At 39.7% G+C, this 14837-nt stretch overlaps 1 protein-coding gene across 6 annotated transcripts in view; it reads right to left on the bottom strand.

The window, feature by feature from the left end:
• Positions 1 to 14837, bottom strand: part of myh14 (myosin, heavy chain 14, non-muscle) — a 34323-nt gene that overhangs the window by 10261 nt on the left and 9225 nt on the right. For 2 of the 6 annotated variants that reach the window (XM_055047459.1, XM_055047464.1), the window contains exons 5-28: positions 14155 to 14182; positions 13620 to 13734; positions 13146 to 13193; positions 10877 to 10969; positions 10725 to 10788; positions 10405 to 10503; positions 10160 to 10303; positions 9842 to 10056; positions 9120 to 9272; positions 8787 to 8960; positions 7890 to 8063; positions 7685 to 7799; positions 7304 to 7372; positions 4869 to 5074; positions 4655 to 4776; positions 4452 to 4521; positions 4215 to 4375; positions 3295 to 3403; positions 2657 to 2788; positions 2359 to 2565; positions 2136 to 2273; positions 1177 to 1300; positions 801 to 972; positions 508 to 720 (exon numbers count right to left, since the gene is read on the bottom strand). In XM_055047459.1, the coding sequence (XP_054903434.1) occupies positions 508 to 720; positions 801 to 972; positions 1177 to 1300; positions 2136 to 2273; positions 2359 to 2565; positions 2657 to 2788; positions 3295 to 3403; positions 4215 to 4375; positions 4452 to 4521; positions 4655 to 4776; positions 4869 to 5074; positions 7304 to 7372; positions 7685 to 7799; positions 7890 to 8063; positions 8787 to 8960; positions 9120 to 9272; positions 9842 to 10056; positions 10160 to 10303; positions 10405 to 10503; positions 10725 to 10788; positions 10877 to 10969; positions 13146 to 13193; positions 13620 to 13734; positions 14155 to 14182 (3145 nt within the window). Of the gene's footprint in view, positions 1 to 507; positions 721 to 800; positions 973 to 1176; positions 1301 to 2135; positions 2274 to 2358; positions 2566 to 2656; positions 2789 to 3294; positions 3404 to 4214; positions 4376 to 4451; positions 4522 to 4654; positions 4777 to 4868; positions 5075 to 7303; positions 7373 to 7684; positions 7800 to 7889; positions 8064 to 8786; positions 8961 to 9119; positions 9273 to 9841; positions 10057 to 10159; positions 10304 to 10404; positions 10504 to 10724; positions 10789 to 10876; positions 10970 to 12833; positions 12846 to 13145; positions 13194 to 13619; positions 13735 to 14154; positions 14183 to 14837 lie in introns of all 6 variants that reach the window. The other 4 variants (XM_055047460.1, XM_055047462.1, XM_055047461.1 and 1 more) reach the window with 4 other exon arrangements.

The raw sequence follows: 14837 nt of genomic DNA, 5'->3' as shown, positions 1-14837 counted from the left end.
AATCAGAAAATGTTCCTTTTTAAGGTTCTCAATATGGAAAAACAGAACATTTTTTCTCTCTTCTTTCCTCTGCACAGGCTTTTTTTTTGTTGTTTTTAAGGATTTTTCTGGCTCTAGTTGCCTTTATTTTTCAGTAGATTGACAGGAAGAATGGCTGTGAGAGAAGGGAGGAAATGTGGCAAAGTTCAACAGGCAGGGACTTGAACCTGTCACCAAACGCATCACGGCCGTGTCTATACATAGATGATGCACTCTATTGCTTAGCCACAACTGCATCCCCAAATTTAATCTAACATGAGTTTGCACTTTATTACCTATCTGTGGAGTTTGAACATCAGTAACTTTCAATGATTTTATATAGAAATCAAGCACTTTACAAACATCTAAATTAATTTCAAGCACTTTCAAGGAGAAACCCTGTGAAATATTTTCAAGACATAATTTGCCAGATGCTAAACCAACTAAATTTGTATTCAGAGGTTCCAGTGTTTTCCTGCCTGTATTTACCTGAGCTCTTGCTGTGTAGCCGTGGTGTCCAGTGTGTCCTCCAGCTCGGTTCTCAGAGCTTCCAGCTCCTCTCCCAGGTCTCTCCTCTGTTTCTCCGCTCTTTCCCTCATCCCTCGTTCATTTTCCACTTCCTCCTTTAGCTCAGACACTTGCGACAAGGCCTCCCTCAGAGATCTCTGAGCTTCAGCACGGCGTGCTCCTTCTTCCTCCAACCTGACAGAGAATTAATAGAAAATAAAAATTAGTCAAAATTTCTCACAGGATGTTTGTATTATTATGATGCTGAGTCTCACCGGCCCTGCAGGGTTGTGATCTCCTTCTCCTTCTGAGCCAGAGTTCCTCTGAGCTCGGCAGTCAGCATGCCCAGGTCCGACAGCTGCTCCTGGGCCTCCAACGAGTCGGTCTCCATCCTCCTTTTCCACTTCTCCTGCTCTAGCCGACCCTGCTCCTCACGTTTTAGTCGTTCTGCAAAGAGACGGGGCACAAAGCAAGATCAACTTTTGAATCACTAAGCAATTGATTATTAATCTCTAAATGGTACCAACAATAACAAGGTTGATATCAAATATTTCAGCTCTGGAACAGGAGAATTCAAAATGTGCTTGAACATACAGATACAAGTCTTCTTTTAGATTTGAAGAAGCAATGGGTACGGATGATGATAGCTACCTTCAAGATCAGCAATGACGGCCTCCTGCTTGTTCTTGAGTTTGTTAAGGCTTTTAGTCTTCTCCTCCTCCTCTGTGAGTTGGTCAGTCACTTCACTCAAATGTTCCTCCAGCAGCTTTTTCTCCTGCTCAAACACAATCAGGAAAAATGTAAAGGAAAAACATACGCAACACTTCTTGAAATAATATGTAAGTTTGAAGGTTTTTCTGGTCTAAATACTTTTTCCTTTAAACATTTTCTTTTGGGATCCATTTTGAGAAAACAACAATCTACATATAAACACATGTAACTATTACAGATATTACAATTTATTTGTACTAATTATATCAGAAAAGTGACCTATTCAGCTTTCTCAAACAGGTTAAAACAGATCTATAGGCTATATAAAACATGCATATTTTTGTACAGAATAGTTCTTAAGATAATAAAATTTTAGTCTGGTCAATTCTGCCTATTTTGAACTATTTTAGTTCCTTTTGTCACTGCTGATGGCCATGCCCTCCTAACTCAGGGTTTACATTTTGCAAACAGATGCGAAATTATACAATCTTGCATCTTTGAAAAGCAGAAGTGGTGCTTCCAGTACAACCAACAAGAATGCAGCAAGTGGTTTCTGGATGGTAAGTTAACAACAAAACTCATTTTACAGCTCAAGCTATTAAAACCAGCTGACCAAACGTGCTGGAGCTCGGATTGCTAGGTAACGGGCCAGAGTGATTCAACAATCAGGAGGATTTTGAAACAGTTTATTCTACAGACACCAAAATCATTAACTTATTGCCAAAAACGATTGGATGGCTTTTTAGGCTTTTGAAACCCAAATGGAAGTATAACAGTGTGCAAAAACTGAATTTTGCATAATAGGTCCCCTTTAAAGTTTTTATTAACTTATTGTTTAAGTTGAGACGGACATCTTAAATCTGCTAAGTACATAACCTTCAGCGTAATGTGAAGCTGACCTTGCTGAGTCGGTCTCTCTGCTCCACGGCAGTCAGGAGGTCTGCCTCCAGACTCTTCACTTTGGTCTCCAAGGTAACCTTCTCCAGAAGGAGGCGCTGTCTGGCACTTTCCTCCTCCTCTAGCTGCTCCTCCAGGTCCTGAACAAACACCAGGTCTATGTAATTATCCTGTCCGGCATCCACTGATTGTTTCTTCAAAGGTTTGTAATTACACGTCTATTACCTGTACATTCTGCTGCATTCGCTTCTTCTCATTGGCCAGCTGCGCTCCCCTCTCCTCCTCCTCCACCAGCCGGCTCTCCATTTCGCTCAGAACCTCCTCCAGCTCCTGTTTCCGACTGGCTAATCTGGCCCGCAGCTCTTCCGCCTCTGCAAAAAGCTCTGCCTCTGCCTGCAGCTGGTCAGCCAGCACTGCCTTTTCCTCTATTAGCTAGAGGAGTGGGAGTATGAGTGATGAGTGAGTCATAGTGGAAAGTAAAGTTTCAGAACAGAAGAGAAACAAAGAGGAGGCCTGTTTGTACCTGAGCGTGCTTCCTGTCCAGCTCAGAGTATTCCTGCTCCAGTCGGGTGAGGTTCTCCTGGGCCTTGTGGAGCGCTGACTCTCTGGCCTGGATCTCCTCATCTTGTCGGGTCACCTGCAGCAACGGCTTCACCTGGTGGCCACAAAACACAAACCACAACTTGAGTCAAACTCGAGATTTTTGACTGTATTTCCCATGTAATTTTTATAATTACAGACATCGATCATCTATTGACATTTTGAATGTGACATCAGAATGCAAACATCAAAACAAACCATGTGTGCGATAACTCCCATAAAGTTTCTTCAAAAACAGACCTGATATTGCTTTCCTGGAGTTAATTTCACTGTAAAAATGATCATGGGGTGCTGTGCGGTTGGCAGCACAAACAGACAAAGATGCAAACCAAACTCGTCATTTTATCATAAACTTTTTGCGGAAGAAAAGACGGTGATGTACAGCAGAACTGGTTGGTGTATTTGTGGATTTACAGCAAACATTTTTTACAAGGTAAAAAATTTTACATTCAAGTAAGTAGGTTTAGTAAGATGCAGTGAAATGTGGCATTATTTAACAATAATCAGAATAAAGGCGCTGTGTTCTGAATGCCTTGTGTCAGAGCTGTGATCTGTGTGCACCTTTGTAAACAGTCGCCACCACTGCCAGTTCCTGAGTTTAAGGTACGCAGCACAGTTCCTCTGCATCACCCTCAGAGCGCTCAGCTGCTGCTGCTTTTTCATAAAGGCCCTGGAACAAAAACAAACAGCTAGAGTCAGCCACAAAATCCATCACAGAGAGGCTGCCCTGGTCCAGCAGTCCAGAGATGCAGCATAAATCACACTATTAGACATTAAAAATGCCCATTAGTTAACAGCTGACTAAATGTTTTGGCCTGTGCTCCACCACGCCTCTTGACAAATATTTACTTAATGTTGACGTGGTCTCACATTTACTACGAATAGCTAATTGTAGTCAGGTGAAAAGATAATCAAGCAAGATTTTTACAGGTTTTTACATGCAAACTCTATGTGGAAAATCCCCAGGCGAGATTTGAACCCACAACTTTCTTGCTGCAATGCAACACCCCACATTCAGGTTCTGACAAACAGAAACCTGACTGAATTATTTCCCAGGTTTGGTGGGGCAAGCACATTAAATCAGCTTTATGTTCACATATGGAACTAGATTACCTGAATTTTTGTTTTTTTGAAGACTGAATATGGATTTTCTCCACTCCTTGAGTTTCCATAGTTCATACACAAGGACGCCATCTTGTTTGAAAAGTATTTTAACAACTTCTTTTTGTTTGGATTTTGAATTCAGGTCAACGCTAGCGTAAAATATAACTGTCAGTGGTGGTATATAGTATGGTAAAAAGTAAAATAAATCAACATCCACAAGGAATCAAAGTCATATTTTAAGGGACCAGTTTGGTTGTGTTGCAAATAACTTCTATTAGTTTTGCACACAAGATTTAAATTTTTTTTTTTGCCAAATCAGATTAATTCATCATGTTGAAATCTTTCTCTTCTTTCTGAACAGCTAGGTAAAGCCTTACTTGCGAGCTAGAAACCCTCTGGAGGCGCTCTGGAAGCGTATGATGGTGTCCGTGATCTTCAGGTCTCTCTCTTCCTCCAGGTGAGCCAGGACTCCGGCTCTGAAGAAGACTTTACTCTGACCCACTCTGTACAGATTGGGATCCAGCTCCAAAGCATTGATCTGAATGATAACAGCAGCCATCAGTCAGCTTGTCCCACATTTCCCTGTGAGGTTCTGGTGTGTAAAATGTCCCTACCATCAGCTCTGATGCCTGTTTGCCGTCCATAAAGGTACGAGGGATAGCGTTGGGAGTAAGAATCTCATATCTGGAGATAAATGTGAAAATGTTTGTCCAAGAGAAACAATAACGATGAGAGAGAGGAAGAGTGACAGATGGCGATGAAATGCTTTTAATTTGTTGATTAAAAACTTGTGGAGCAGAGAGTTATAAATCCACACCTCTGTCTGAACTCCTGGAATGGGATGCGGTTGGGGAAACCTTGTCTGCAGATACGGATTCCCTCCAGAACGCCGTTACACCTCAGCTGGTCCAAAACGAGGTGCGGTGCCAGTTTACCAGCCTGCGGAGACGTAAGGCAGGAAGAAGAAAGGTCAGATATTTTTTTCCTTGCGCTCATCTTTTGTCTGCCTGGTCTGGAGCTGGAGGTCTCACCCTCTTCTCGTGGTTGGGGATAATGCACCGCAGGAAGTTGGGGTTGGTGTTCCTGAGCGTGGCCATCAGCTTGGTCAGGGACTCTTTGTAGAGTTGACCAACGGTTCGAAACATCCCCTTCTTCGTCTTCAGCCCAGCGGCTCCAAACGGAACGGATCCACTGCTATCTCCTGTTGACACCTGGTCCAGACCCACAATCCTGTCGACTGGATGTGAGCAGAAACCGTGTCTCAGTTTTTCAGAAATTAGCTGCCGTGATCCAGCTCCATTGACATTTGCTGGCACATTTCATAATGTTGGATTTTTAATCAGTGAACAAATGACCAACAATTAAGAATTAGATTTTATAAAACTTTTCAGAATGAGTTTAAACTATTAATTTACATAAAAGATTTTTTACACATTTTTAGCAAGATGACACAAACAGGCTTGGAAGGCGCTGTAAATGTTTCGTAACACACATTATTGTAACAAAGCCAGGAGAGGCTGCTGTTGACACAAACAGTGAAATTATGTGGTACCTGAAATCGATCCAAAGCCAGTATCAACAGCAGTTAGTGAAAGACACACAGACATTAATACAGCCTGTCAAGCTTAACCTGCTAGCTCTGGACTTGTTCAGACAGGCATGGCACGTCTGCTTAAAAGTGATTTATTCTGGTGTTGACCTGACTCTGTGAAAGTCTCCACAGACAACAATGAGGAATGGAGAAACTCTTGACACTTAGCAAATAATTTGTGTCTGTTTGTTAATTATTAAACAGATCCAGTAATTTAGGAGAGAATAGAGAAAATCTGAAAAAAAAAAAGTATATATCATCATCTTGGTCCAGATTGAAAGAGAAATCATTTAATCTGGAGCAGAAAGTATGCTCTGTATATCAGACGCAATAGCAGCAAAACTATTTCATACTGATCTAAACTTTCCGAACAAACAAAATACCAACAATCAGATCAATAAAACATTTAAATGAGTGATTCTCAAGATCCCTGAGTGAATTAATTTCAAAAAAATGATGCCCAAATTTGAACAAGATTTGAAAACATCAAGCCATAATGGACAAAATTTATGAAATGTAATTACTTGTTATTTCTTTAAGGCTTAAAAGAAGAAATTTGGAGAACCACTGATTTAAATGAAGAAAGGGGAACGAAAATGAGATCTATTTGCAACACAACGTCTCGCCAGAATAAATTCAGGTTTCTGCTGACTGTGAAAACAATGAAGGCATCAATTTTGCCTTCAGCCTAATGGTAAAATAATTTAATAAATGCTTCCAGTTGTAGACATATTGTCACGCTTCTACTTCCACAAGCAGGAGTTCAAACATCAGTACAAACATAAAGGCATCATCCCAAAATCACAGCAAAGGTACTAAAAGCCAAATGCTAGATTTACAGCTCCCAAAAATGTACACACTGATGTTAAATATCCAGATTTTTGAGAAACTTTTACAACTTCTTCCACCTGTAATGAAACATTTTTCCTGCACAATTCAACTGAAAACTCCACAAATCAATGAGTGGAAAATCGAGTGGTTGAATGTTCACACCTTTAAACGGTTTTAATTTCACGTTGCGTCTTCTCGAGTTCAGACCTGCCATTAATTAAGTTTGAATGAACTTGAACTAAAGTTCAGACTTCTTTGTCAAATTTACCTACTTAATCCAGGGGAATCAAATGGGGAGGTTGCTAATGATTAAAACTATTTCTTTGTAAAACGGTCAGGAGATTTATAAACATTCAAAACTAACATTATTGACACCCATGACATAGTTAAGTGCTTGATAATCTTTTCATTTCACGAATATTTTCTTTGTTGACTTGATCTAATAGAGATCTGCTAAAGGAGCTAAAGATTAGGGTGATAGAAAGAAGACTTTCCAACCTCAAATCCTCAAAATACCAGCATAAACCTGCAAAAATCTGGCCAGCTGTAATAACAAGGGGTTTATCAATATAATGCAACTAAAGATTTTTATAATGATTATTGAAAAGGGTGCAAATATTTTTTGAGCCATTATTTTCTAATGGAATGTTAAGGAAAGCAGATAAGTTATTCTTTTAAGTGGATAAGATTGTTGTATCTATTAAAAGATTATGCATACTTATGAAAACACTTCACTGATACTTTTGTACTTTTTTTCCTTCTAACTGGCTTATCTTCATTTCAGTTGGATTGTGGAGGATATACGCCCCAACAAAGGTAGAGAAAATTAAAATGGTTTAAAACTGACGTACATCTTAAGACTCGAAAACCTGGAACATATCAGGAATGTGTACATTCTTGAAAGCCACTGCATACACACACAAACTAAACTAATATTGACAAGAAAAAGATAGAAAAAATTTTTTGATAAAGGTTACACCACAATCACAAACTGGGCAGCCAGAAAACGACACAAACGACAGAAGAGGTAAAAATAAAACCTACTGTCAGAGCCATTAGTCTGTAGAGTGGCATAGGAGTCAAAGAAGTACACACGAGGAAGAGTTTGAATATCTGATGCAGGAAGCAGGACAGCATTGGAGGCGAAACCAGAAGGACGGAATAAAGTGAGCACCAAAGTAGTGCAGAGGGAAGAGAAGAGGAGGAAACGGCCAAAGAGCAAACAGGTAGAGGACGAGAGGGAGAAGAAACACAAGAGGAAACAAAAGAGTGAAGAGAAGTGGAGTAAAGTTAATACATTGTTCGCAAGAAAAATAATTGAAACGTGATTGGGTGACTGGGGATGAAAGTATTTTTCTGTTATTGTATTACAAAATATTTACAGAAATCCACAATCCCAAAGCATAATATAGTGTTTAGTCTCACCCTCCTTCCAGAGTTCAGACACAAAATGATCCGACGACTGATGAAGAAGAGACGCCACGTTGTCGTTCAGAGGATCCATGTTCTTTATTAACCAATCATTTGCCTTGTAGTCCACCTGCAGATCACGGTCAGAGCCACTAGTCAGAACAAGTGTGAAGGAGCAGAAATGAAGATATAACATGTGGACAAGAAGAAGAATATATACCTTTCCTGCATAGTGAATTATGGAGAAGTCGGCTTCTCCACGCGGCTGCTTTGATTTGTAGAACTTTGAATGGTTGCCTTGTTCAGAACAGAGCTTCTCCACAAATGTGCGGTCCGTTGCCCGGGGAAACCAGCACTCTTCATCCAGCAGCGCCAGAACGCCAGGTGGGTGAGCCTGACAAATCAAAGCATAAATAAAATCATCTTGCTTAACTTCATCTGGAAACATACATCATCTGCAACAACAGAAAAGAGCAATAAGTATAACCTAGAAGGAGAGATATCTAGAAAACACTAAAATCTAAATGATTACAATTCAGTGATGTAGTGAAACTACAGACAGCTCTAATACTTTACAAAGCCAACAATAAACTATCACTGGAAAATATTCAAAAACTGTTTCAGACTAATGAGCAAATTTATAAGTGAAGGGGAAAATCAGTTTAAAATATGCAAATTCAGAACAACTAGAAATAAATTTTGTGTATTAGTACGTGGAGTCAAACTGGAATAATTTGAATATTGAACTTAGACAAGACTGTTCAAAATATCACAAATATATGATTACCACTAGATAAAATGTATAAGATTAATATTAGTCAATTATTGTTAGTGTTTTTGTTATTGATGCTAATTTGACCTTTAAATTGAGGTCAAATTTAAAGAAACCATTGTTAACCTGGTATAATTAAAATGAAAATTAAATAGATAGAATATTGATAGGCTAAGTATTAAATATGGGTTTACGCAAATTCAGAAACACTTTATTGATCCCACAAGAAAATACAATTTTGTAACCAATGAATTCAAAACTCTTCAAAGAGTTGTTGATAACTTTATGATTCATGCTGCAAGTATTTTTCGCAAAAACAAATATAATTTGGGGTGTGTTACGCACTGGTCTCTCAATGAGGTCAATGCAGGGCTGCAGGTCGAGGCCGAAGTCAATGAAGTTCCACTCGATGCCCTCTCTCTGGTACTCCTCCTGCTCCAGGATAAACATGGTGTGGTTGAAGAGCTGCTGCAGCTTCTCATTGGTGTAGTTGATGCAAAGCTGCTCAAAGGAGTTCAGCTGCATAGGAAACAAAACAAGGATTGATGAGACAGCATCCAAAACCATAGTATAATTATAACAAAAACAGTTGCTTGCAATCCTCCCATTTACAATCAGTCAATGCTAGAAAAATCTGACATCTTCCTTCGACATTTCTGCAGCATCACATGAATTTACCTGGAAGATCTCAAATCCGGCTATATCGAGAATGCCAATGAAGGACGCTCCTTGTCTCTGTCTGCGGTCCAGGGCTCTGTTGATTCTGTGGACCAGCCACCTGAACAGACGCTCATATGTTGCCTTTGCCAGCGCTTCAATGGCAAAGTCAGCCTAGAACAGGAAACATATATCATTCATTATATTGCAATGATACCAAAAATTTTTGCTTATCTGGATTTTATGTGGTAGGTAGACCAACACAAAGTCATGAAGAACAAGAAAGCACAATATAAAAGTTGGGGACCCATTGCATATGTTAACTTTTTCGCCAAAAAGGAAAATGTGCCAAACATCATCATCGGCTGGTCAGGGTTCATGGGAAAATGGTTTGAATTAAATACAGGGCAGTACTGGAGAACAATCTGCTAGGTTGAAACTGAGGCAGATGTTCACCTTGCAGCAGGACACACTCACCCTAAATATGCAGCATGAGCTACAACAGGATGTTTTGTAAGAGCATATACATGTGTTCAAATGGCCCAAAGTGCAAAGCTAAATTTAACTGAGAATCTGAGGCAAGACTTGAAAACTGGAGTTAACAGATGCTCTACATAAATGGGCTCCTGCAACATATTTAAAACACGCAGAACATTGACTGGGGTAAAAACATACATAAAACAACCAAGTGGTTAATTCAAAAACCATGTATCATTATTATTAAATGTCATTTAAAATCTCACCTGTTCTTTTGTCTGAGCTTTTTGCACGTATTCTCTCCCAACTTTGATCTTCGGTGTGAGGATGGCGCGGGTGAACTCCATTACGTTGATACCTAGCAGATGGCACAGCTTCTGAGCAGCCGTGTTGTCGGGCATGGAGGCCTGGTCGTGGTTCTTCTCCTTTGTGAAGGAAATGTTTCCAAACTGGAGCACGGCAGAGATCACCTTCAGCATGGCTGGAGGAGGGGGATACAACAGGGAGAGCAGGAAGGATTTACAAAAGCAATCAAACAAGATGAAACATTTTCTACCCCTGCTCTCTGTCGGGCTCTTTCTTACACACTGACTCCTCGGGGGTGAAGCCCATTATCGCCACAGAGTCCATGGTCTGTGTGAAATTCTCTGCATCGCTCTGACCAGGAACAGGGATGGAGCCTCCACTTAGGAAACGATAGTCATCTGCACTTCCAAGAAGCAAGTCCGCTGAGAAACAGAAAAGAATAGAGACTCAATTACAAAAATTAAATCATTTAAATGAAACAAAACTGGCTCTTATATTTAGAAGCTTTGCACTTTTTCCTCACCTCTAGTTTCTTCAGAAGCTCCACATAGCAGCTGATAAAATATGTGAAAGGTCCTCTCATCCTTGGCCTGACGGGTGGCCCGAGACTTTTCAAGGAGGTCTACATTTTTATTGTTAGGGACACCAACAGCAAAAAACGGGGTTGCAATTGTAGAATTTTCTATACTGGACAATAATCTGAATCCTAGAAAACTAAAAACTTTTATAATCTGCTTGTTGTAACAACCAACAAGATTGAGATTCTACAAACCTTCACACATATATAGCTGTGTTAGATAAAGCAATGTATTTAAATTTTACATCCAAAACAAGTCAGGATACAGGTCTCAATGTTGGCACCAACAATATACCCTGCCACGTCAAAATTAATGCGGATGAATTTACCCTGAAATAGACGACAGGGCAGGTTAGAGCAGTTCTGAGATACATGCTAACAGTGCAACATTTCCTGTTTGTCCAGAGACAGATCTTACAAATCTAGAGGAGTTGTCGTTCTTAACAGTCTTAGCGTTTCCAAAGGCCTCCAGTATGGGGTTGGCCTGCAGTAACTGCCTCTCCAGCTCACCCTGGGAAACATGGACAGATCTAATCAGCTTTAAACCAGCAAAAAATAAATAAATAAAAAAAAACATAGTAGCTCCTGTAGAGCAGCTATCAGTGAAAAATTTAAACAGTGCCTTTCTAAAGTATTCCTATGGCTTGATTTGTTTATATCTTCTTGTGTTACGAAGACAATCACATATTTTGTTAAATAAAAGAACACAAAGTTGCACAAAACCTGTGAAGTAGAAGGAAAATGATTGGTATGCTTACTTTTTTTTTTACTCATTCAAATCTGAAAAGTGTGGTGTGCAATTGTATTTAGACCCCCATATTAAAACTTTGTAGAAATCAAAATTTCTGCCCAACTCTTCTCTGAAAAATATTAAATGAATTTTTACTTTGAGTGAGCCACTCTAACAATCAAATGATCTTAACCACTCCATTACAGTATGGATAGGATTGTCTTCCAGCTGGAAGGTAAATCTACATCCTGTCCATCTTCTCACCAACTCTGACCACCTTTTGTATCACTGCTGAACATAAACAAGATATTTCTATCTGCATATTTCACTGTTGGGTTGGTGCGTTCAGAGCTAGTTATCCGCCAGACAGACATTTTGGCGAACATTTTACTTGTCTTTTTTACAGATTCTCCCATCTGGGCTGTGGAGTTTTGCAGCTGGATTTGATTGTTGGTTATGGATTAAACAGCGCCGTGTGAGATGTTAAAACACTGCTGAAAAGCATTTGAAGAGAACGGCTACATCTTGATAGGTTTGCTCTTGAGGGGAATAACAGTAAAGATGCATGAATTTTTTAAAAAACGTGTCATTTTCCTTTCACTTTCACACAATGTATGCACCACTTTGTGTTGATTCATTGCATAAATTGCCAATGAAATAAACTAAACTTTGTGGTTGTAATGTGACAAAATGTGAAAAGGTTCTTGGGAAAGAATACTGCAAGGCACTGTATTGATTTGTGACGCTAACAAAAATATAGCTATGGCACAAAGACACAATCTGATGCATTTTGCAAAGAAAATGTCATTTAATCCAAATGACTGAGACAAAAGAACAAATGATTCTCAAACCAAAGGCATATACTGCTCTTAATTTAATTAGCAATCAAGAAAAAGACCACCTATCAAGCTTGATCAGGGGGGAGACTCCATTTCTCAAGGGCCAGTGACAAGCAAGTTCTGGATGTGACTGATTCAACACACCTGGATCAAATGGCTTAAGCAAAAACTACAGACTCCAGCAAAAAACTCTAATGATCTAATTCAGGTGTTTAGAAGCAGAGACACATCCAAACCTTTCAGGACTCTGGACTGAAGTTTGACAACCTGAAAGGTTGAGAAGAGCGATTTGGCTGCAGCTTAGAAACAGAAGCTGTATTCTGGAAGATTCAAACAAGCTGCAATGCATTACTGCAGTTGTTGTGTTGCCAATGCAGCAGCAGCCATTGATGCAGGAGCAAAAGATGGGAATTAATTAAAAGAGTCTTGCTGCACAGAGCGCTTATGCTTTAAAGATATTCAGGATGTGCAGACCAATCAACATCAAAGGCAGAAAAACACAGAAAACAGAGCAAACAGAATATGGAAGTATGTGCATCTCATCCACACCCATTTACACACCCAAATCCACACTCTCACACATGCTGTGCAGCTATAAAAGTCATAAAAATCTTCAGTAGAAAAAGCTCAGCCCAACACGAACACAAGGCTTTAGGAAGCAAATGTAAAACCAAACTTAAACCCCATAAAAAGGAAGACTGTAGAAAGCAATCTATAAAACATAATTTTCATTTTGTTTAAGATTCAGATCAAGTACAGAGTGTGATTTTCCCAAGAGAAAATTAGCTGAATACGTTTATACTCACATATTGTAAACTCTGGTGAATTGTGGAAACAAATGTGGTGTAATAAGGAGAGAATATTCATGGATGGGTAAAAGTGTTGATGGGATAAACAAACAAACAAACAAACAAACAAAAAAAGACAAATAAGACAACAATCAAAAAAACAAAATCAGGTAAAAAATACACAGAAGAAAGCTGTTAACAAGGAACAACATTGGAAGTGGCGTTAACATGTTTTAAGTTAGTTGGACTCATTGTGGGGTTCATTAAGCAGGAAATAGGACAGAAAGAAGCAAAAGGAGATAAAATGGCAGCAGGACAGAGATAACTCACCCTGTTCACGAGAGTGCTGCCTCTCGTTAGGGATCGAGAACCATCCATCTGAACACGGCGGCAAGAAAGGAGGGAAAAGGAGGGATAAGAAAATAAGAGAAACCAGCGCAAGAAGGAGTGAGGGTAGAAAATAATGAAGAGAAAATGCAGAAAAAAGAACTCCCACTCAGAGAGAGATCTATAAATATAACCTGATTTAATGAGCTTGTTGTCTGAGAAAAAGCGGATATCAAACAATTTTGGATTATTTTAGACAATTTCTGAATCTTTTGCATCTAATAGTAGTATTCTGTGATAGTACTTTTATATTCAAATTTGATGCATATTCAGAATTTTTTTTTTTTTTAATGGCAGGACTTTGATGCAATCCCAAGTTGCAGACTGAAGCGTTTTTGAATGACCAGTATTGGAATCCCTAACTAAGCCCAAATCCCATCCCCTGCTGTAGGATGGGCTGTCTCTATGGTGACATACCTGTACAGCTTCCTTGTTTCTACCCAAAGTGCCGCCTTTATGAGACGAGGCAACATGAGCCAAATACTGGATGACTTTCTTTGTGTTTTCTGTTTTTCCAGCTCCAGATTCACCTCTGTAACACAAATACACACATGCATGTATCAGAAACACACACAGAAAATACCACTGTTGGCAAATTCCTAAACATACAGCCTGAAATATGAATGGTGTATAACTTCAGAGCAACAGAATACAATGGAAGAAGCGACCTAACAAAACAACAAACACAGAGGTCATGCAGAGTATGATAAATCATAGGTTTGAACAGAAAGCAGGAGGATACAATCTGTTTTTACTGACTGAAGGAAGTAGAGACAGAAAAAAGATCAAGGGGCAACAGACTGACAGATCTGACAATGGCAGGAAGATTATGGCAGACATGGACATGAACTTCAGGAATGAAGACAGACAAGTGAGAAGTTCAGAGTTAAAATCGCGAGACATGAAAATTAACACAAAGAGACATGCTGGGGGCTGATTCAAGGTTACTCACGTGCAAAGGATTGACTGATCTTCTCTGTCTGTGAAAGAGAAACACAGTTAAATAAACAGCAACATAAACAAACAGGTCATATTTTATGAACTATCTGAGGTTGAATTTACATAGACATTAAAAACTAAATATTTTGCACTGCTTTCACTTTCTGATTTTGAGCAGATGTTTCTGCTGTTTAAGTCTCTGGTTCGAGTCACTCATTAATATGAGCGCACTGGGAGAGACAAGCTGCTCACCGGCTCAACTGGTCTCGCCAGGCACCCGTATAGCATTCAGCACTGTCAGTCAGTGGGTGGACACCGTTTGCGACGTCGGAGCTATTTGCTTTTGCAGATTCTCACGCATTCAGTTAGAAGGAATTCATACTGGTCCTGCAGGTTTAAACTCTGAAGTAACACACCTACAGCTGTTGCCATCCCCGACCCCTCCGGGAGGGCAACTGAAGCCTCAGAGCCTCATCAGTCCTGTCCCATTATATCAGCTCGACACGCAGAGGCATTGCACAATAAACCCTTCACTGCTTTTGAGCGGTTGCTGGGATTTCTCTCCGTCTCGTTTTGTAAAATCAACATGACAAGCAGGGCAGGGGGGGAAAAAAAGCCAGTCGTGTAGAGTTACAAAACGCTCACCACATCAAATGTACAATCAAATCAATCACAGGATCCAGGTTTTTATAGGTG

Source organism: Poeciliopsis prolifica, unplaced genomic scaffold (assembly GCF_027474105.1).
Source record: "Poeciliopsis prolifica strain line A6 unplaced genomic scaffold, Auburn_PproV2 SCAFFOLD026, whole genome shotgun sequence".
NCBI classification, from domain to species: domain Eukaryota; kingdom Metazoa; phylum Chordata; class Actinopteri; order Cyprinodontiformes; family Poeciliidae; genus Poeciliopsis; species Poeciliopsis prolifica.
This window is presented reverse-complemented; position numbering and strand designations above follow the sequence as displayed.